At 37.4% G+C, this 23182-nt stretch overlaps 1 protein-coding gene across 1 annotated transcript in view; it reads left to right on the top strand.

Moving 5' to 3' along the window:
• NEB (nebulin) overlaps positions 1–23182 on the top strand; it is a 117162-nt gene that overhangs the window by 54289 nt on the left and 39691 nt on the right. The window contains exons 65-104 of the mRNA XM_065637779.1: positions 466–570; positions 1069–1176; positions 2120–2431; positions 2846–3049; positions 4076–4180; positions 4359–4466; positions 4878–5189; positions 5677–5880; positions 6075–6179; positions 6323–6430; positions 6606–6917; positions 7922–8125; positions 8341–8445; positions 8975–9079; positions 9172–9483; positions 9771–9875; positions 10120–10218; positions 10648–10749; positions 10930–11037; positions 11836–12147; positions 12283–12387; positions 12472–12576; positions 13129–13233; positions 14208–14315; positions 14405–14518; positions 15289–15486; positions 15825–15929; positions 16470–16574; positions 16648–16752; positions 17234–17341; positions 18005–18118; positions 18590–18787; positions 19463–19567; positions 20301–20405; positions 20653–20760; positions 21045–21152; positions 21692–21799; positions 22446–22550; positions 22642–22746; positions 22949–23047. Coding sequence (XP_065493851.1) covers positions 466–570; positions 1069–1176; positions 2120–2431; positions 2846–3049; positions 4076–4180; positions 4359–4466; positions 4878–5189; positions 5677–5880; positions 6075–6179; positions 6323–6430; positions 6606–6917; positions 7922–8125; positions 8341–8445; positions 8975–9079; positions 9172–9483; positions 9771–9875; positions 10120–10218; positions 10648–10749; positions 10930–11037; positions 11836–12147; positions 12283–12387; positions 12472–12576; positions 13129–13233; positions 14208–14315; positions 14405–14518; positions 15289–15486; positions 15825–15929; positions 16470–16574; positions 16648–16752; positions 17234–17341; positions 18005–18118; positions 18590–18787; positions 19463–19567; positions 20301–20405; positions 20653–20760; positions 21045–21152; positions 21692–21799; positions 22446–22550; positions 22642–22746; positions 22949–23047 — 5748 coding nt within the window. The remainder of the gene's footprint in view (positions 1–465; positions 571–1068; positions 1177–2119; positions 2432–2845; positions 3050–4075; positions 4181–4358; positions 4467–4877; positions 5190–5676; positions 5881–6074; positions 6180–6322; positions 6431–6605; positions 6918–7921; positions 8126–8340; positions 8446–8974; positions 9080–9171; positions 9484–9770; positions 9876–10119; positions 10219–10647; positions 10750–10929; positions 11038–11835; positions 12148–12282; positions 12388–12471; positions 12577–13128; positions 13234–14207; positions 14316–14404; positions 14519–15288; positions 15487–15824; positions 15930–16469; positions 16575–16647; positions 16753–17233; positions 17342–18004; positions 18119–18589; positions 18788–19462; positions 19568–20300; positions 20406–20652; positions 20761–21044; positions 21153–21691; positions 21800–22445; positions 22551–22641; positions 22747–22948; positions 23048–23182) is intronic.

The raw sequence follows: 23182 nt of genomic DNA, 5'->3' as shown, positions 1-23182 counted from the left end.
TTGACTGGACTGGGTGACACGTCAGCAGCCTCTGCCTAAACCCTGGAGACAGGACTGGAAATATGACGATCACACGTAATGCTGAAGTTTGGAGACGATGTATTTTCAAATGTGTGCTTGGTTTATTTCAGTCAAAACTGTTAGACAACGTAGTGGAAGAGTCAACTTTGTCATGATCCTCTGCATATAGTATTTTAATCTTTTATTTGATGTGTCTGTGCAGCGAGCAGTAATAATGCTTTCGTTTATTCATTGTTCTTAAGCAATCTGACAGTTTTCCAAGTGTTGTTAAATTTCTTGAGATAAATTATCTTTTTGATAATGATATTGCTACCTGATTAAATACATAACCATTTATCCATGCTCTATTTCCTATAATTTTACTTACTACATGTTTTAACCAATTAATGAGATATTAACTTGTTTTGGAACGCAATATTAATCTCTGCTTTTATTCTTTCTTAGCGTTTATACACTGAAGCATGGAATAAAGATAAGACCATGGTTCATGTCATGCCTGACACACCAGAAATCCTGCTAGCTAAACAAAACCAATTAAACTACAGTCAGGTGAGTAAAACTGAAGAGTTGGGAGAATTAAAGGATTTCTCACAAGTACAATTTTGTAATCTCTGACTTTTAATTAATATAATTATATTCTCAGGTTGTTTAGTTTCACAAATTGACAGCTCCACTGCTAAAATCAGAGTTGTTCTTTTGCTAGAATTTACCTCCTGGATATCTAATTGGGCTTTTAAAGTATATTATCTGCCATAAATGAGAAATTTCTATAGCAGGGTATGGAAATAAGTAATCTAACTCTTAGAATATTCCTTTCTTTGCCTTCCCTAAATGATTTCCAATTTCCAAGCATCTACAGTATAATTACAAGACCTTTGAAATATGCATTTTTTTATTTTCTAGAGCAGACAGAGCTGTATTCAGATATTTAAGTTGTTTGAACATCAATAATATTATATAGGGATTTAATTTGTTATATTACACAGATGTACTTTACTGAAGTGTAGTTTTGTTTTTGAAACAAAAATGTGAATGTTTTTGTCACAGAAAATGTACAAACTAGCTTTGGAGGAATCCAAGAAGAAGGGTCATGATTTGCGTTTTGACGCCATTCCTATTCAAGCCGCCAAAGCATCCAGAGAGATCGCCAGTGATGTAAGCAGGTTTCTTTATCATGTCTCTATGGATTTGGGAATGAGAAAGAATCAGGATGTTTCTTCCATTGTTTGTTATTGTAATACCTTAGGTTTATAGAATAGAAAACACTGAAATCCAGTGATTGTACTGCGTGCCTTCATTACATGAAAGGAATGGTTAGTCAGTAGTTCTATAAATGAGGTATATGTCACAGTAATAGATAAATAAAATAGTATGAGGATTATTTCTATGCCCCCTGTAATAGTTCTGTTGATGTCCATGGATGTTCCAGTAGGATGGTCAATAAGGCTGGAGTCTATGCTGGAGTTAGTCAAATTAATTTGTGATTCAAAATAGGAAATACTTGAAAATCACTCCCCAAAATATGTATTAGTAAATCAATTAAAAACGTTCTAAATTGTTGTCTTTCCCTGAGGAAAAAATTGTTGTGTTGAAGTATCATATTGAAATTCAAGATCTCTGAATAGAAAAACAAGAAAATACTGCAGAGAGTATGACAGACTATTTTGCTTCTGGGATAAGGAAACATCACTTAGAGACAGAGAATAAGAGTTTTCTATGCTTCTCATTTTTCTATCAAGATTGATGTTTGAACTGTTCGTATTAAGACCAACTCAAACTATCATCACCAAGATGTTTTGTAATAAGCTTTTAAAATAAGTTAATCTTTACATTTTAAAGTTAAAAGAATGTGGAATATCAAACTTGTTTTTAAGTATGTGACATTAAATGTTTGGTTAATTGAAAGTGTGATATATAAAAAAAATCAGAGATAATGATATCTGTAACAGAAACCCTTTTTATGGGAAAATCAGTAAAGCAGTAGAAAGATCTAAATCATATATTTCTCTAAACAAAATATTAATGCCTATTTTAAATTGTGTGGACTATTTAGTAATTTACAAATATACCATGTGAATATGAATATACTTTCTTTCAGTACAAATACAAAGAAGGCTATCGCAAGCAGCTCGGCCACCATATCGGGGCCCGTAACATAGAAGATGATCCGAAGATGATGTGGTCGATGCACGTGGCCAAGATCCAGAGTGACAGGGAGTACAAGAAAGCCTTTGAGAAGACCAAGACACACTTCAGTAGCCCTGTGGACATGCTGGGCATCGTGTTGGCCAAGAAATGCCAAGAGTTGGTCAGTGACATTGATTACCGCCACTATCTGCATCAGTGGATCTGTCTGCCGGACCAGAACGATGTTATCCATGCTAAGAAGGCCTATGATCTACAGAGCGACGTGAGTAAATCACTAAATTTGTAATACATCATTAAAATACTGGGTCTTGTATGGTATAATTTTTAAAAGATACATGATATGCCTTAGTCACTTGCATCACACATGGTGACAGAGGTGAAATGTTTCATGTTCTGTCATCAAATGTAAGTTTAATCTTATTTTCTCAGTACGTAGCTTAGAGTATAATTTGTCTGTTAACTCTTGTGTTTGTGGAGCTCTTCAATAACTCTATTCCTTTTGTTATTTAATAATTATTTTACTAAATCTTCAGAAATAATGATCACTTTCCAACCCATATCCTGCTACTATGCAGAAATTTATACAATTGTTTTATAGACTAGGACATGCTTATTTATAACTATTATAATATTTGATCACATTTGCACACATATAACGAACTTTCCATTGTTTCAGGCTGTTTATAAATCAGACCTGGAATGGTTGAGAGGTATTGGATGGGTTCCTATTGGTTCCATGGATGTTGAGAAAGCAAAGAAAGCTGGAGAAATCCTGAGTGACAGGAAGTATCGGCAGCCACCAGACCAAATTAAATTTACTAGTGTGACAGATTCCTTGGCCATGGTCTTAGCCAAGCAAAATGCTGAGATAATGAACAAGGTGAGATTTTTTTTTTTCTCAAAACACTAGTATTACTAGCTAATAGAACTTGTTCATGAGGTGAAAAATACAAAATAAGACTAAACACTCTTTGTGCACTTAGAGAAAATGAATGTCCAAATTCAGCCTTTGCACAGGAAAGCTCTTATCTCAGCACTCTGTCTGAACTGAACACTTAGGAAAAATGTCCAGAAAAAAAAAATCGCTGAAATCACATGTTTTTCAAGAGTAATACTAGAAATTTTGCTGAATTTCCCTCTTCCATCACAGCTGAAATCTTATTTTTAGGTGTTTGTTTGGTATGTTTTTTCTGTTTGGTTAATGCTATTTCACTATACACAGCTCATCTCAGACATAACAGGCTGATTTTTTTGGCAGTTCTTAGACAATAGTGTGAAATCTGCAGAAATGACGTTCTGGCAAGTGAGGGGATGTCCAGACGTGGCTCTAAGATGGGATGGAGCAGAATATTGAGACTTTTACTGCAGCTGCTGTAGTGATGTATTGGTGACTGAATGTCACACTGCGTGATGAACAACTTCTGAGAAAACAGCTTACCTTCTCTGGAAGTGACACTTCTGCAATTTAGCTCGGGCTTGGAGGATGAAAGTTACAAAGTAGCTACTCCTTAGCCTTATTAAGAAACATCAGTCAAACAGCTCGTACAGATGTGGCAGAAGAGTGAATACAGTTTTCCTTCTACAGCAATCTTAAATCAATCGATTGCTCTGCCAATTGAGCCTGAGAAAAAGTGAGAAAGGACAAAATTTCCTTCTTGAGCTGCTCAGTGAGAAGCTTTACTGTGTCAGGGTATTTAAAGGTTGCTTGAACTTGCAGTTTCTAAAATGCTTCTTTAGACAAATGTATTAATTTGCTTATATATATATATATCTTGTTCTGCTTCAAGATTACTTTTCATTTATATCATGGATATATTTTTGATAACTACTGCTTTGAAATTTGCACTTTTTCCATCATGACACCCATAAAGAAACTTTTAAAGGACTGTGTTTTCCTCTCTCCTAGCGTTTATACACAGAAGCCTGGGACGCGGACAAAAAGTCAATTCACGTCATGCCTGATACGCCGACAATTTTGTTAGCAAAGGCCAATGCAGCTAATGTTAGCAATGTAAGAACATTTAAACATTTACTAAAGTAATGGAAATCCAGAAATTAAGTAAGCATTTCTTTAACCGTGAAGATCTTCTAACACATGCATTCATTAAAATTTTAAGAAAAAATTATGAAATATAGAAATTCCATAATTCAGAATATTGAGAAGCCATTTTCTGTCTTCTTCTGTGCAGAAACTTTATACACAAGCCTGGGAAGAGGCCAAAAAGAAGGGTTATGACATGAGAGCTGATGCAATTCCAATCCGAAGTGCAAAGGCATCAAGAGATATTGCGAGTGACGTATGTTCTTCTTTTCCATTTATTTTCAGTTAGCTTGAGAAACAAGAGTGAAGAACTGAGCTAGGTACAACACGAAAAACCCCGGTATATCAGATTTATCTTGAAAGCCTACTAACAAAGAATTCACTGCAGAAAGAAGATGGGTAACAGTTTCCAAAAGGAACTCTGAATTATAAATCCTGACAATAAGCAGATATTAGAAAATAATAAGCTACAATAAAAATAAACAACGGCTGGGGAATAAAAATCAACAAAAGCTGTGAGGCAAGAATGCATTAAGCATTTCTGAACTCTAGTTGAGTATATTTCATAACATTAAAAAAATATGTTTGTGATCAGTAGCAATAGGAAATGATGGGAAATTAATCCCAGATTTGCTATTTCTTTTAATACTTCTTTTTGCACTTGTAGTACAAGTACAAGGAAACACACGAGAAGGAGAAAGGCCACTACATCGGGTGCCCGTCTGCCAAGGAGGATCCCAAGCTGGCGTTGGCAGCGCGGGCCATGCAGCTGCAGAACGACCGCCTTTACAAGAAGGCGTACCACGATTCCAAGGCCCAGGTGCACATCCCGGTGGATGCGATGTCGCTGCAGGCAGCCAAGGAGTGCCAGGACCTGGTCAGCAATGTCGACTACCGCCAGTACCTTCACCAGTGGACCTGCCTGCCCGACCAGAACGACGTGATCCATGCCAGGAAGGCCTACGACCTCCAGAGTGATGTGAGTACCTGTAGCAAAGCTTCATGGCAGGTGTGTGAGGCTCTGCTTGTTAGCGATGGGGCAAATATCCTTTTAAGTGCGTGGTCATGAGCCTGCAGTGAGCCCTGGTGTGTTTATTTGAATGCATCTGGATGATCCTTTCCAGATCAGTAGTGTTTTCAGCTTGGGGGCAGGAAGTATTCTGGGCACTTCACATGGAAGGGAAACATAACATATATTTCTGGTGGATTTTTGGTTTGCTGCAGAATGTTTGCCTACAAATTGCACCACTGGTCTGCATGTAGGAAGTATCTTTAAAAGACCAGTAATTTCCTTGCTGTGCAAAGCAGGGGTTTTAGCTATGCGTGGGAAGGACCTGGTACGCCACAGTCTCATTGACTGCTTGCTGTGGACTGGAAGAGAAGGAGCTTAGGCAAAACCTCATACAAAACCTCTCTGAATGTAGAGTTGCCACTGCAATGTCAATAATCATTGGATTTTTTTGTAGAATGTGTACAAGTCAGACCTGGAATGGTTGCGTGGCATTGGCTGGTTGACAGAAGGTTCTGTGGATGTGGTGAAAGCAAAGAAAGCCCAGGAAATCCTAAACGACAGGTTGTACCGCACACGGCCAGACGAGTTGAAGTTCACCAGCATTACTGATACGCCAGATGTTGTCCAGGCCAAGATCAATGCTTTGCAGCTCAGTGATGTAAGCTTACCTTTCACTTACCTTTCATTTATGTGATGGTATTTCTTTTCCTCGTGGTAGAGACTAGAATTTCTACCATGGGAATGACTAATTGGCAACTAATTCAAATCAGAATGACCACAAAATGGCTGTTGGTGGGTTTTTTCCCGTGTTGATACTGTAGTGAAATGTCATTCTGCTTCCTTTCTCCTTAGCGCTTGTATCGTGAAACCTGGGATAAAGATAAGACGCAGATTTCCATACCTTCTGATACCCCTGTAATGCTGCAGTCCAAAGCCAATGCTCTCAACATCAGCAATGTAAGAGAATAAAATCATTGTGCATGTGAAATATTATGAAATTGTATTATGATAATTGCTCTTGCAGAGTGTATTTTAAGAAAAGGTATTTGTACCAGAGAATACTGACTTCACGTAACACGGGTGATTAATTTTCTTCGTAGAAACATTATCAGAAGGCCTGGGATGAGGCCAAGGCGAAAAGCTATGACATAAGAGCTGATGCCATTCCCATCAAACACGCCAAGGCTTCCAGAGACATCGCTAGTGAGGTACAGTCTCCTCATAGTGTGCTTGCTGTGTCTGTCCCTTCCTGTGTCCGGCTCAGCAGAACTCAGTGGAGTTCAGATCAAAGGACTGACAGCTTAGGAAGCTGAAAGGCTTTTATTTGTTAGTCACTCTCAGGTGAGCAATGTGTGGCTGCTTACATTGTTTCTGCACTTCTAGTACAAATACAAGGAAACACACGAGAAGGAGAAAGGCCACTACATCGGGTGCCGATCTGCCAAGGAGGATCCCAAGCTGGCGTTGGCAGCGCGGGCCATGCAGCTGCAGAACGACCGCCTTTACAAGAAGGCATACCACGATTCCAAGGCCCAGGTGCACATCCCGGTGGACGCGATGTCGCTGCAAGCGGCCAAGGAGTGCCAGGACCTGGTCAGCAATGTCGACTACCGCCAGTACCTTCACCAGTGGACCTGCCTGCCCGACCAGAACGACGTGATCCATGCCAGGAAGGCCTACGACCTCCAGAGTGATGTGAGTTATGTGTACAGGTTTGGTATAATAGGTGCTGCTGTTGCTATTTAATACATTATAGCCTTATTTTTATGGTTTGATTTTGTACAGTCACAAAGATTTTAGACTGTTTTCTTCAGTTTTTTTGTGTTACTGCTTTTATCTGCTGTTATCCTTTAAAAAGCATTGGTGTTACCTCTGAATTTTTTCAAAGCCTTAGTTGATATCTGCTGTGTTACATCAGCTTTTGGAGTACTCTGATTTGGAGAGGTTGAAGGATTGTCTTTCTTACCTTGATGGGACAGGAAATAACATCTGTTTGCTACTTTAGAATTAGGTGGCTTTTCTTACTCCTGCTTATCAGAGTCAACTTGAAAACTTATTTAATTGCAAGAAAACTATGTAAGAAAGCAGGTAAGATATTTTAGTAGCTGATTGCAAAGCAGGAGGAGTCAGTGCAGCTGAATTCCTGACTTGGCTTTGTGGCTTACCATTCAACATCAGTCATTCTTCCTCTGGTTCAGTTATGAGCTTTGGAGGTGAGATTCATGTTCCTTGCTGAAGGATCTGCTCGATTAAAGCTTAAATAATGTTACTGCTTCAGGAGTTATGCCAGTTAGCTCTAGTCTCTGTTACCTCTATAACCTTTTTTTCTTGTGCTTTTTGTGAAATTTTGTGGTGGACAGATTGGGGTTTTTGTTTTGACTTGTAAATTCTTGAAGTGACTAGAGGAATAAGTATTTTCGAGAGGACAAGGACACTCTTAAGATCTTAATACTCATCACGGTAGTTCTGTTGTTTCTCTTTTATTTAACTTCACAAGGTTTAGAATGTATTGTTTAAGAAATGAAATACTTAAAACCTGGTTCCCAGATTGTGTTTTACTTATGACACTGAACATCTCGTGTGTATAAAAAGGATTAATCTAACTCTAGCTGATTTGGCATTTTCTGCTTTTGTATCGTGTAAAATAATTAAGGCGGTCATTTTAAGCAGTGTTTTCCTTTTCTGACTGTCTCATATAGGTGGTCTATAAGTCAGACCTAGAATGGCTGCGTGGAATTGGCTGGTTGCCTAATGACTCTCCGGAGGTTAAGAGAGTGAAGGCTGCCCAGGATCTCCTGAGTGACAACGTGTATCGTACACCTATCGACAGCGTGAAATACACCAGTATTGTTGATTCTCCAGAGGTCGTTCTAGCTAAAACCAACGCTGAACAACTCAGCATTGTACGTTACAATGTTTTTAAAGTTATTTTGAGGCTAGAAGCAGTTAAAGAGAAATCTCACTGCTAAAATATAGGATTGATCAGTGATCAAGTTTAATGCCTTTCCAGACATTTTATTTTTTAGAGATGATAATTCAGGAGATTTTAATGGAATTTTATGTTACTGACAAGTGAAATTCCACAATTACAATATCATAAAATGAATTATTTTAACAGCCAAAATACAAAGAAGCCTGGGAAAAGGACAAGACTATGGTCCATATTATGCCAGACACACCTGAAATCAACCTAGCCAAGGCTAACGCTGCTAATTATAGCCAGGTATGCTTATCATTCTATTTTCTACGCTTCTATATAATAGTATGTCTGTCCTGTGAATTTTAATGTTCTAAGATGCTACTTACAAAATTGAAGACTGAGTCACATGAATCTCATTGAAGTCTGTCCTCTTACAGGACTTGGCAACATTCCCTTCCCTCTACTGAGTCGTATTAAAGTATTTAGATATTTTAAAATAAATGCTTGCACACAGCTGTTTAAAAATGATTAATATCATGCACCTTCAAGAAAATATTTTGTTGCAATGGATGAGAGCCTAAAGCAAAGAAATATTTTCTAAACGTTTACCAACACCCCTCTATGCAGTTGAGGTTGCAAAGCTGGTGTTGCAGGTGATGTACGCGTGTGAAAGGCGGTAAGGTTTGCAGCAGTGTTTATGGTAAGGAGTAGGAGTGATGCACAAGACATTCTCACGCTATTTCAGCAAACAAATGACAGTAAAACTATGTATTTCTTTAATGGCAAACTCTGGAGTATTTAGCCTATGTGTGACATTTTGCTGTCTTTTCAGAAACTGTATAAAGAATCTTGGGATGAGGTGAAGCAGAGTTATGATTTGAGAGCAGACGCAATCCCAATCAAGGCAGCCAAAGCTTCTAGAGAAATTGCTAGTGATGTAAGTGCCAAAAGAGGCATCTAGTTCTTCGCATGCTTTAAGAGCTATTTCATGGTAACGGTTAGTAATGGTGGTCTTTGCCCTTTACCCAGTATAAATACAAGCTGGAACATGAGAAGCAAAAAGGACATTATGTTGGAGTTCCCAATGCAAAAGCAGATACGAAAATTGAGTTTGCCCTCGGCATAGGCAAAGTTCAGAGTGAACTAGAGTACAAGAAACACTTTGCCAAGTGGAAGACGCAGTGCCACCTCCCAGTCGACATGCTGTCCATCCTGTCAGCCAAACACGGGCAGTCTCTGGTCAGTGACGTTGATTACCGGCATTACTTGCGACAGTGGATCTGTCTTCCAGACCAGAACGATGTCATACACGCTAAGAAAGCCTATGATCTTCAGAGTGATGTAAGTTAACATGAAACTTTAACTTATTACTGTATTAGTCTGCTTCTGCTCTAAGGAGTGGGAATCCTCTGCTGAATTCAGTGAATTGGCTTTGCTGTTTATTAGGAATGCAAAGTATGTGCCACTGTTCTATATTATCAAGTTTGAAGTGTGATAAATTCAGGTATAGTGCTCACGTTGGAATTGCTGCTGTCCTTTTATTAAATGGAAGTGCTGTTATTTCTGAATCTTGCTGGAATGTACAGGGAGCTGTAGCTAAGAGCATGGACCCAATTTTGTTTTCCCAGGCTGTTTACAAATCTGATTTAGAATGGCTGCGGGGGATTGGATGGTTGCCAAATGATTCAGTTGGACTCAACCATGTCAAATATGCTGGAGATCTCTTGAATGAGGTGACAAAATGTTTTTCCATACTAAAATTTTCTTAAGGGTATGTGTAATTTAAAGTATTTTTAATGGTTAAATGCATCGAAATTTTCTTAAATAAAAAATAGGACTGGAGTATTTCCACGGTATTTGTTGTGTAAGGAGAGTTTTTCTTTCCATCTAAACTTTCTTGTCTATGGATTCAGAATTGCTGTGTTAGCAATAAAATATTCCAGTATAATCTGACTGTTCATCTTTTCTCTTGTATAGAGAAAGTACCGTACAAAAGCCGAAACTCTTCCATTTACTGCAGTGACGGACAGAGTTGACTATGTCACAGCAAAGAAGGGCACTGAAATTCTTAGTGATGTAAGTTTGCTATCATGTTTTTGGGCTGTTAACTTGCTCTATATATTTACATGGTGGGATTTTATCTTTGAAAGGATTTTTCTTTTATCTTTAAAAAAAATGCAGAAGAATTCTTGATCAGTCTCTGGGAATTCTGTGAGCATATGACATAAAGATGAACTTTGACTTCTGAAGATTCTTCCCTGTCCATCCAGCTGCCGTGGAACAAGTTTTCAAAATTTTTTCTGAGAAATATTGTCATTTCTTGTCTTGTATGGTCTCCTTTTTTAAAAAAATACCCATTTGGATATATATTTAATGTGTCATGTCTAATAGCCTTGCCAATTCAGGGTTTTATACATTATTTCATGCATAAAATAGAGGATTGGTGTTATGTTTTCCCAATTTTCTGATGGTGCTGCAAGGCAATAATTTCCTTCTCTGTTCTAGATTAAATACCACAAAGAATGGAATGAGGCCAAGACAAATTATACTCTAACGGACACACCACAACTAGATATGGCCCGAGAGGCAGCCAGAATTCTCAATCAGGTATGTGATCTCTCCCTGACAGTTTCTACTCACATTCATAACTCTTTCGACAAAAATTTACCTTATTAATAACATGCTAAATGAAGGAGTCATCCTTACACTTCAATATAGATTACATATATATGGTAATTATTATCGTTATAGTAGTGTTGAATTGCTTGTCACTTTTATTTTGCACAGAGTCTATACAAGGAAAGCTGGGAGAAAGAAAAAGCCACTGGCTACCTCTTACCTCCTGACACTGTGCAGATCTCTCATGCCAAACGCTCCGGTGATGTCCAGAGTGAGGTAATAATTTTTCTCATCACATTAGGAAGGCAAGTGCTTGGAAACATAGAAATGTAAAAGGCCTTGCCACAGATAACGTCCAGTAGACTTTTCATGACCCATGAAGTCCACTGTTCTCCAGACAATTCAAACATCTTTGTTATTATGGGTTTTACAGATATCAGTGCTGAAAGGCCAGATTCTCCTTTCCACCTTCACTTTCTCCAGAAACAGTCCTTTCAAAATCAACTAAGGTGGCTCCATATTTTATAAATGTTAAATAATTGAAGTGATATTACAATTTCGCTTTTTGGCATATTATAGAGTCTTTCTCCACTAAAGACTGTAGGATGGTATGCGCATTACACTTTAAACTTTTGCATCATGGATGTTGAAATTATTACATGACTCTTAGTTTGAACATACATTTTATCAAAACAATGTGATGTAAATACCTTAAATAAATTTCAACTCTTCAGACAGTCTCAAATAATTTGTTACAAAACTGAAGCCAAATACACTTATTAGCAAACATTTTCTAACAAGGCTTTCCTCTTGTGTCGGAAGTACTGTTTACTGAAAAATGATAGCATATTAATCTATAAAATGATATCTTTTGAAGTGAAAGGACTATGCAATGTGACGTTACTGTTTGTATCATGTTTTTATCTGGTCATGTACCGAAAACCGAAGACTGCAATTGATAACTCCCTGTCTCATCTGTTCTTTGTGTTGACAAAACTGTAGCTGTTCACAGGTTAAAAAAAGATAATATGTAATCAGCATTGATTTTATACATGTTTCTCCCTCTTCTGTCAGCTTAAATACAAAGCTGAGTATGTCAAACAAAGAGGTCACTATGTTGGAGTTGCCAGTATGAGAGATGATCCAAAACTGGTGTGGTACGAGCACGCTGGCGAGATCCAGAACGACAGGTTGTACAAATCGGACTATCACAAAACAAAGTCCAGAGTTCACATCCCTCCGGACATGGTGTCGCTTGTAGCAGCAAAGGACGGTCAGAACTTGGTCAGTGATGTTGATTATCGCCAATACCTGCATGAGTGGACATGCCACCCTGACCAGAATGACTGTATCCAGGCAAGGAAGGCCTACGACCTGCAAAGCGATGTGAGTGATGTTACATACATACTACGTCATTTCCACTTAGTTTGGTCGAAGTATATTGTCCGTATCACATAAAACTGAAAAATGTCATCCTAAATTAAATAATTTTTTTCCTTTTTTATATCTTTTATGATTTAGAATATTTATAAATCTGATCTGGAATGGCTTCGTGGCTGCGGTTGGATTCCTCTGGATTCAGTGGAACACAAGAAAGTTAAGAATGCCCAAGAACTGGTAAATAAGGTAAGAGAAAGTATTTTAGCAGTTATGCAATTAGCTCTTCTTTCTCATGTACGGTGTTTAAGAAACTATTTCATCTCTTTGCAGAGAGCATATACAAAAGAAGCCCTTGATAACTTTTCCAATTACACCAGTGTGGTTGACACTCCCGACATTGTTCTGGCAAGGATGAACGCTGTCAATCAGAGTGACGTATGTACTTTTTAAAAAATAAAAACTGTTATATTATTAGAAGTAGTAGATGACTTCATTGCTTTCACTAAGCTATTCTGTGTTTAGCTTTGCATGTGTGTGTGCATGATTCATTAATAATAGACTTTTACTGGGGTAAATAAGTTTAGTAAGAAGTGATATAAATGAGCAAGACAATGTTGCTATGCAAAATAATTTTGCGTTTTTCTGTAGAAGAGTACTGCATGTCCCTTGTTTAGAGTTTACATAGATTTTGCTTATAGTAGTTTAAAATTGAGCCCTGTTCTTGGTGAACAGCAGTTGGTCGTATAGTGCTGGGGGAGTTCCTGGTGGTGCTACAAACCTGCGTTTGCTGATCACTATGTTTAATTTCACTAGAATACTGTGTGAGTCTTGTGGTGTGACAGACTGATGACACTTGCCTGTGGACTATAGTGGTTTACATTACTGAAGACATAATATAACACAAAATTAATGTCTACTTGTAATAGATGGACTGGTGGGAATAACTTTATTTCTCCTATGGAACTAACATTGTGTTTTCTTTTGTAGCTAAAATACAAAGAAACATTTAACCTTGAGAAAGGCCAGTATATTGGGTCTGATGATACTCCAGCACTGAACCACGCCAGAGACATGTCCTTACTGTACAGTGATGTAAGAGTCAGAAGTATCTAACTACGCTTTAATTTTTTTATTTTGAAAGCAGTAGAACATTGAGTAGACTTCAGAAAGCTGTTCTATTTCTGTTTCTGTCATGACTCTACTGAGTGGCACCAGGAAAGTTATTTAAGCTCTTCTTTGTTTTTTCCCAGTTGAGATCATTGGGGTAATTTCTTTCCTTATTGAACTGAGCACTGCTGTGTGGTGTTTGGAAGTAGTAACAGCAGCAGCAGTAGTAGTAGAATTTGTGTGACAAAACCATCCAATAATGTCTTCTTAGACTACTTATGAAATTTATATTTATTTTTTAATAAGAGTGGAAAATGGTAGATTATTTACATTTATATTAAGCAATTACTTTTGAGTAGCCTCACTAACTTTAAAGGGAAAACTCTATTTTTTTAAAATGTAAATGACTATTCATTCGTACGAGGCACTTAATTTAGTCTGAAGGTAAAAATATTTAATATTTAACAAAATATGATGTATTAGAAAAGTGTCATTGACACAGTCAATGCTCTTATAATGAACAATAGTATTACTTGGAGGTTTTTCACAATTTCAACATGTAACTATAAAATTATCAATGCCAGTTGCATACTGCACTTTTAAACAAGAGCTCATATCTACAGTTTGGATATTTTTATCACTCTTTTAGATGAGAAATGTTGAATTCTAACTATAGTAAAGAAAGCAGAGATCAGCTCAGATTTGTGCTCAAGTACCTTCCTGAATTGGAATATTTATTCTGTCTGCCTTACATTGAAGAAGTGTTCAAAGTGAACATCCTCTGTTTACTTTATTGGGACAGTTCATGAAATAAGAAAAACTCTGTGAAGCAGTCGTATTCCTTGTGTGTATAAATAGTAGAGGTTATATTATATATATGTAATATATATAGGAGTCAGGTTTCATGGGATGTATTATGGATTTTTTTATCAAAACCTGTATGTGTTCTGTTTGTCTAGAAACTTTATAAAAAGGCTTGGGAAGTTAGCAAGCCCATTGGCTACACTTTGGATGAGAAATATATTCCACTTGTTGGAGCGAAACATGCAAACTACATCAATAGTGAGGTTAGTATGAATTTTCCATTCTTTCTCTTTTTTTTTTCCCCGTATGTTCTTGGAGTGCACTTTAATATTTCCACATGAATATTTTGCAGCTTAAATACAAGGCAATATATGAGAAGCTGAAAGGCCATTACCTGGCCGGGAAGGAGATCGGTGATTTCCCCAGCGTCGTTCACTCGCTAGCATTCCAGAAAACAAGGAGCGCGGTAAGGACAGAATTAGTCTTGCTGTAGGATTTTCAAATTTCTTTATTTTAGTGAAACACATTTAAACATAAATAATGCAATGCTTAATAACATCAGTAGAACTGTTTTCAACATGTCTGTGTTTCCTGAATAGTTATTTCGTATGTGAGTTGAATAATTGAACTTGAAATGATTTAGGAGCTCAAGAGGGGATTTGTTTAGCTATTAGACATATCAGAATAGGGGAAAAAACTTGTCTAGTTCAGTTTAAGAATCTGAGCAATGAGAAATACTACATGACTTGGGATACTTCTGCTTTACACACAAAAAAAGAAGTGTCCATTTTGAATTGAAATAGGAATTGAGGAGCTGGAAAAGTAAATCCACATTTGATGTTTTGCTGTTATCACCACTGCACATATAGCATATCATGCATGGCATGAAGTTAGTATAATCTCAAATATTCTGTCTTCATTCAGTCAGGGAGATTTAACTAGATTCAAAGCATGTTTGTAGCATATGGCTTTATTTATCTTGAAGACTTGGTCATTTTCTCACCAGCTGTTAGATCTGCAAGTGAAGGTCATTCTTGTCCTTCTAGAACCTCATCAGAATAAATGGTGATTAATGTCAGAGATAAGATTTCATCCTATTGAATCCCGTGGGAGCTTGGCCACTAAATCCAGAAAGCATGTCTCAGCTTGTGCCATAACCTGCACCCTATTAGAGTCTAAATTATGCAGAAAACCCCTTTTCCTCTTCTCACCTTTTCCCCAATCTTTCCTTTTCAGTTGGCATACAGAAAGAATTATGAAGACACCAAAGCCCGTGTCCATATTCCAAGTGACATGATGAATCACGTGCTGGCCAAGAAGTGCCAGTATATCCTCAGTGATCTCGAATACCGAACTTACTTCCACCAGTGGAATTGTTCACCTGAAGAACATGATGTTATTCTAGCCAAAAGAGCCCAGGAAATTTTGAGTGATGTACGTGTTCAATTTATTTGTTTGACATTTTAGTAGCCTTCTGTGTATTTTTTTCTAAGGTATTTAAATATAAAATACTTTCAAATATCTTCCCTGGTATTTAAATATGAAATTAATAACCATGGTCTTAGACTGCTTAGTAGCATCATACCAAACAATTTTTTACAGTTTTCTTTGAGACATTTTAATGGTCTGGTTATTTATTATTCCCTTGTAAACTGGAAATTTTTTTGAGTTTGCACAAGTGGAAGATACTGAACATAAAAAAAAAAAGGCAACTTTCTTTAAGCAGAAGGCACATTTCTTCCTTACTTAATAGACTCTTTTCTTCCATATAGGTGGTCTATAAAGATGACTTAAATTGGCTGAAGGGACTTGGGTGTTATGTCTGGGATACTCCACAAATCCTGCATGCTAAAAAAGCCTATGACCTCCAGAGCCAAGTAAGTATGTTTTCCTCAAACAAGTAAATATTTATAAGATTTTTTTCTTCCATTTATGACTCACTGGGGCTGACACATGTCCTAGTCCAGAACACAATAATGTAATTCCTGTTACATAAGAAATATTTTGTTCAAACTATTATGATACAATCTTTCAGTTTTGTCTGTAGAGACACAATGCTTTTTGTTCTTGATGGAGCAGAAAATGTAGGAGAATGGAAGGACAGCAACAATGAGAAGATAACACTTTGTCTTTCTGTTTGCTGCCTTGTGCACATGATACCTCAGTGAGACATTTATTTGGGGAAAACAATGTCTCTTGCCTTGCCGATTGTACTCTTAGCCTCCTAGATGCTATACAGTGATGTGCCATTTTCCTTATTCCTTAGTTCGTACTGGCCATGTATTATTTCTTTTCTATCACTTTTAAAGTTGGTCTTAACTGGACCGTAATCTTGGGCTTCAGTTGTGCAGAACTGATTCTAAAGGAAGCTGGCAGGATTTTCAGCATTAATGTTTTGATTTGTTGTATTTCCTTAGATAAAATACACAACTGCAGGAAAAGAGAATTTTCAGAACTTTGGAGTTGTTACTGACACTCCTGTCTATGTGACCGCGGTGCAGAGCGCTCTAAACGCCAGTGATGTGAGTCTCCCCCCTCCCTGTGCTCCTTCTGAGGATTGAAACAAGGTAACTACGTCTATTTTTCATCTTACAGGTGAAATACAAGGAGGATTTCCACAAAACCAAGGACAAGTATACAACTGTGACTGAAACAGTGGATTCTGACAGAATTCAAAATTTGAAACATCTCTTCAGCGATGTAAGTGTTTCTACATGTTGGGGTTTTTTTTTTCTGTTAAGGTGCTACTATGTGGGATTTTTGCTTTATTTTGTTTGTTCACTCTGTTTGAAGATAAATGCCCAAACATGGAGCTTATCAAAACTAGTAACAACCTTCTGCTTGGCTCAAGTACGGGGAAGATGCTGTATTTCAGGCAGAGGGCATATTTTCTAACTGTAGTTCCAGTCTCAGCAAAATATGTGCATTAATAAATGCATTCCCTGAAGAAGATTGCACCTGAACAGAATTAAGACCTTGTATGAGAATGGACACAAATATGAAGCATTTGCGTCACCTTTTACATGCATTGTCAAGATGAAACTGCTCTACAGCCTCTTCATATTAAGCAATACTTACGGCATAAAAATAAAAACCCAAGGGCTTTTGGTTTCTACTGGTTGTTGGTTATTATGCAGGAGCAGAATTTTTCCACTCACAGAGACTTTCTGTCTCCCCATAGAAACTCTACAAGGAAGCCTGGGATAAAGTGAAAGCGACGAGCTATATACTGCCCTTGGATGCTGTGCCCCTCGCACGTGCAAAAGAACTGAAGCATAATGCTAGTAATGTAAGTAAATAAAATATCTGCTGGAATTGATGATCTGATTAAAAAGAAATGAAATCCTTCATGCCTTGCATGCACTATAGTTGTAAAAAACTTTTTTAATAAGTTTAGATATATATCTGGAGATAATCAGTTTTCTTTGATAATCATTTGGATAACAAATGCTGCTGCTTTTAATGAAAACCTGTCACATTTTATAGTAATAGAAATTATTTCTTGAAAACGCCTGGTTAGACGTTTGTTGTTTTTTTTTTTTGGTCTAAGTTGCATAAGCATATGGGTCAGAAGAACACCACATGTCTTTAAATGATGCTTTACTGAGTATTGAACAACAAAATCTTATGCCTTACTGAACTGAGGCTTATGAGACATCACTCTCTTCGTGGATATCTTTAAATGAAAGAGCTGGAACAATAAATAAATACCTTATTCTACACCTATTTATTTTTAAATTCTTCTAGTTAGCTGTTGTTATTTTTACTACTGGTAGTTATGATGCACTTTCTCTGCCATTTAAAGTAAAAAAGAAAACCAAGTTTCTGCTTTAGAGACTTTCTCTACTTGTTGGACACAACTAAATATTTTGCTTATTGATGAATTTTGTTCCAAAAATACCATTGACTCATTGGACTCAGTTGTTTGTTGCCTTTCTTTGCATCTGCTTAGGTGAAATACCGAGAAGAATATGACAAGTTCAAAGCACTGTACACGATACCCAGAGGTGTCGAGGATGATCCCAATACAGCAAGGTGCCTTAGGGTTGGAAAGCTTAATATTGATGTAAGTGTTGTTTTCTGCTAGGTATTTTTCTGATAAGACCATACTTATCTCAGAAGGGGCTACTCAAAGAATCCACACGCCTTCATCCAGCTGTCTCATTTCCACATGCATTTGGCGGTGTTCAGTATTTGCTAAATTCTATAATTACCTGCAAATGTTTTTTCAAGCTTGTGACTCCACTGTTAAATCACCTGCATGGCTAAACCTTCAGTGTAGAATGTTTATGTGTAAACCTCATAGTCTCTACCCCCTTTTAACACAAGAGTACAAAGACTATTTGACAAAACACCCGTGTTAATGTTCTGCAAATTATATTTAGAGCAGATAAGATGTAAATTTTAATCATAGCCAAAGTGATTGCTCTCCCGCTAACATTCCATGAAATTATCAATAATTTTGCTTCAAATTTATCTACAGTTAATGCTTCAGGCTATTTGTCAGCATTAATAATGTGCTGCTTTGACTCTGCAGCGTCTGTACAAGGAAGTCTATGAAAAGAATAAAGCCAAAGTCCACATTATTCCAGACATGGTAGGTATAGTGACTGCTAAGGATTCACAGAAGAAAATCAGCGAACTCGATTACCGCACACGTCTCCACGACTGGATCTGTCTGCCCGATCTTCAGATCAATACCCATGTTCGAAAAGTGACTGATCAACTCAGTGATGTAAGTTCATAAATCATGTGTTCCTGGCTCACTTTTAAAAAAGATTCTTGCATTTATGCCCTGTTAGATTTAGCAAAAACTTAGTTGGAGAACTGCAAAGTTGCCACTTGAATCCATTGTGTTATGCACTGCTAAACAGCACCTGTGTTGTGTTTTCCTAACACTTGGCAGTAAGTGCGTAATTGAGATGTGGCTTAGTGTGCGTGGTGTCAGTGTTAGCAGTGTAAGCATTGGGTCATTACATTACAGTTCTACCAGTTCAGCCACCCTGATCTGTAAATTGTCCTTTATTATTTGGTTGCGTAAGGTGTGGAAATTTTAGAAGTCTGAGAAAATCCTGGTGGTGCGAAGCTTCTACACGCTTGCCTTCCATAGGTCAGCCCAGGAGCAGGCCAGTGATTTGTCAGTAAATCATTGCCCAGTAGGATATGCAAATAGGGTTTTTTAAAAATCATGGGTTTTTATTTATTGGCCAAATGGAAGCAATGAAGGAAAAATATTTGAATTTCAGAATGAATTGGTTTGAGTTTCTCAACCAAACAAGCAAACAAGAAGTCTTAATACCAGAAACCTTACTCGCCATCATTTGGCAGTTGTGTTTCAGACTGATTTAGCAACAAGGGATTAGATCCTAGTGTAAGTCTTACTGATTATTTCTCTTCTCCGATTCCTTAGGTGCTTTATAAGGATGACCTCAACTGGCTGAAAGGCATTGGCTGCTTTGTCTGGGACACTCCTGAAATCCTCCATGCCAAACACGCCTACAACCTTCGCAGTGATGTGAGTGCATACACTGGTTTTGCTTCTTAGTTTTTTCACTCCCTTGTATTAAAAGGATGGAGTACCTTTATTTTACTCTAGATATAATCTGGAAAATGTTATATATTCTTATCTACTGATGTATTCATTAAATAACCATATATGGTTATTCAAACTTCGCTGCTTTAGAAGTGGATATTGTCGGGTTACATCCCATTCAGGAAAGCATTAAGCATGTTTAAATACTTGTCTTCTCAGAAAAGCACTTGAAACAGTAATCCTTCATTCAGAACCCTTAAAGTAAAGCAGAAATGACGCAGAATTCATATTACAAAAAGTGATGTTTATTCTTCTTTTTCTCCCCTCAAGATCTTATGACACCTCCTTAGTGTGGGATTAAGCCATTAAAATGGGAGAATAACCGCTCTAGTTTTTGAGAATGCATGTCCCTTCATACGTTCTGTATCAGAAATATTTAAGATATTTATCATATGGTACACATGCCTATTATATGAACGAATATTGGCATTTCCTAATATTCTTTGACAAACCTTATCAGCTGTTCTTGTGTAGTAAGATGCCATGTTCTTTTATTCAGCCACAATTTCAATACACTTTCTGTTTACATCCTGGTTCACTAATAGAATAGTTCAGTAATAAAATAAATAGACAATATAGTAAACATAATAATATAATAAATTAAATTAACAATGACCAGCCTTACTAATTAGACCTCTTGAATTTCTCTCTGCAGATTAAGTACAAATCTAAGGCAGAAAAAATGAAGAGTGAGTTCACTGTGGTCACAGACACTCCTGTCTATGTGCAGAATGTCATCAGTGCCTTGAATTTAAGTGAAGTAAGTGTTTGTATCACCTTTTTAATAATTTCGTTTTAATCTTTTAATCATTGCTGGTTACCTACAACTCATTGCGTATACTTTTATGAAGATATGAGAACACAATCACTAAAATCATTAATTGGCTGAATCCAAAAAACTTTCATCCATTTTTTTAGGAGAAATGCCTGTGTGTATGCAAACAATACATACTGTGAGAGAGCGTCACAATCATGACTCTCCTCTAACTACTTTTTCTTTTTCTCAGGCTGTTTATCGCAGTGAATATATACACAATGTGAGAGGCAAAATGATTCCTACTGATAAAACAGTAGATTTGGAGCGGGCCTATCATGCGAACAAAATACAGAGTGAAGTAAGTATCAAACTTCTGGATCCACAGGGTTTCTGATATTCTAAAAGCAAATTCTTTAAAAGTTAATGTCTGTCTTGAGCTTTTCAGACAAAGAAGCCAGATTTCACTGCTCTGAAACGGAAGTGGGAAAATGTCCTCATTAAAGTTACAAGCATGCATTCTATTGCAGACGTGCAGGAGATCTTATGCCAATTGCAATGAAGAGATTTCCTGTGCAGCTGAGGAATACTTTCAGATATTACACATGGCTGTCACAAACTCTGTCTTTCTGTCTTCTCTTGCAGAAATTGTATCGCTGGGCTGGTGTGAAGGCTCTGCCTACCGGGTACAGCCTTCCCAAAGACACCCCCAGCTTTCAGCACGCCAAACACGTCCAGTACATCGGCAGTGACGTAAGTGATGTCCTCAGTCCTTCTACACCTTGAGTTGCAAGGGAATATTTGACAGACATCCTGTATGAGTACAGCGCTGTTTGAGACAGTTATTTCTCAGGAGGGGGGTAGTTCCCTGTGAATGCGTGAGCCAGGAACTGGGGGTGACCATGACACAGCGACCTCATCATCCAGGGTGAAGTCCCACTATCCCTGAAGCCCCAGCGTTGATAATTTTTGCCTTAACAGAATTTAAATGTTACCAAACCCCATAATTATCTGAAGCAATTACTGTCAAAATATAAATTTCCTCAGGCAGATGCGAATACCTTATTAGATGCAAGAGAAATGTAACATGTTATCAATCTTGGGCCACATGATAAAGGTAAAAATAGTGATGATGCGTAGCCTATTTGACTCTGATATAGCTAAATCTCACTTGTTTATCTCTAAAAATCTCACTCTTTGTACTGCATAACTTACCATCAGAACTGTAGTGTAAGTAGAATCACAATCAAATTTAGTTTCTGTATGTTTTTGTTCTTTTTTCCACTTCATAGCTGAAATATAAAGAAGCCTACGAACATATGAAAGCTAAAGGCTATACTCTGGGACCTAAAGATGTTGGGTTTGAAAATGTGAGGAAAGTGAATCAAGTCATTAACGAGGTACAGTAAATTTATGTATTTGCTTTAATTCGTATTTGTAGTGCCCGAAATACAGATAACGAGAGTCCATTGACTGGGAAGGTTGTAGGATCCCTTTTCTTTGGAGCTTTTAAGAACAGTTCAGATGAATATCCACCAAGAATGGCAAGGGATCAGTGATCCAGGCTTGCAATTGGGCTGTGTGGCTTTTTAAGGCCCTTGGTAACTCTGACTTTCTATAATCCTGTAAAACTGCTGCCATAATATAAAAGCAATTGCAGCCTAATTTTATTAACTGATCTGCTGCTACTTGATTAATGTTGCATAGAAATTATTGTATCTGTATGACATTGGATCTCAATAGTTTTAGGTTTTATGTATGTGTGCTCACTTCTTTGAGCATTGACTTTAATAGGATGAAAATTATACATACGTATTTACATGTTTGTAGGATTATAGTCTCAGATTCTTCATGTATTAGAGATGCTGCTATCAAAAACAATTTTGGAAAATCTTTGCCTGGTTAGGGAATAGTATGTTTGCTCACTTTTTTCTGGTGTTTATGCAATACCTAGAAAAAAAACAGCCCTTGAGAGCACTTACACTCTGCCAAACTGCTTGCCCTTTGACGTACGTAACATGTAGGTTGCTGTCTCCTTTGACACAGAGGTTGTATCGGGCAACATACCACAAGAACAAGGACAAGATTCATACCACGCCGGACACACCAGAACTCCGTCAAGTCCGGGCAACGCAGGAAGCTGTCAGTGATGTACGTGTCTTTCTAACATAAAAACCAGAAGAGATTTCGAATATTCAGCATGACCAAACATGTGAAATGCTATTTTTTCTTTGTCTTTCAGCTTATCTACAAGTCAGATTTCTTTAAGCTGCAGGGACACTTGATTTCCTTGCCGTACACTCCTCACGTCTTGCACTGCCGCTATGCTGGGGACATCATAAGTGACGTAAGCAACTGCTGGGAAGATATCTGGTGTTCAAATACAACAGGCCTAACGCTTTCGTACTGAAGTGGAATGTGGCTTCTACCATTTGTATTCTATTCTGTAATAGATAAGTGCTTTGTCACTGTGTTACGGACTGATCAATGAAATTATCCCAGAAGTTAACTTTTTGTTTTCCTTTTTTTTTTTTTTAATTGCCTCATAGATTAAATACAAAGAGGATCTGACGTGGTTGAAGGGCTTGGGTTGCTTCCTGTATGATACTCCTGATATGGTCCGTGCACGTCAGCTGCGTAAGCTTTGGGTAAGATTTTTCTCCTGAGAACCTTGTATAACAAGGATTGATTTATTTACATACATCCTATGTATTTCCAGGAAGTTAAATAGGTCAAAATGAGTACACTGTTAAGTTACACTGTAAAATTTTGTTTACTACCAA

Source organism: Caloenas nicobarica, chromosome 6, assembly GCF_036013445.1.
Source record: "Caloenas nicobarica isolate bCalNic1 chromosome 6, bCalNic1.hap1, whole genome shotgun sequence".
Taxonomy (NCBI): domain Eukaryota; kingdom Metazoa; phylum Chordata; class Aves; order Columbiformes; family Columbidae; genus Caloenas; species Caloenas nicobarica.
Note: the sequence above shows the minus strand (reverse complement) of the source record. Positions and strands in the feature narration are given on the sequence as shown.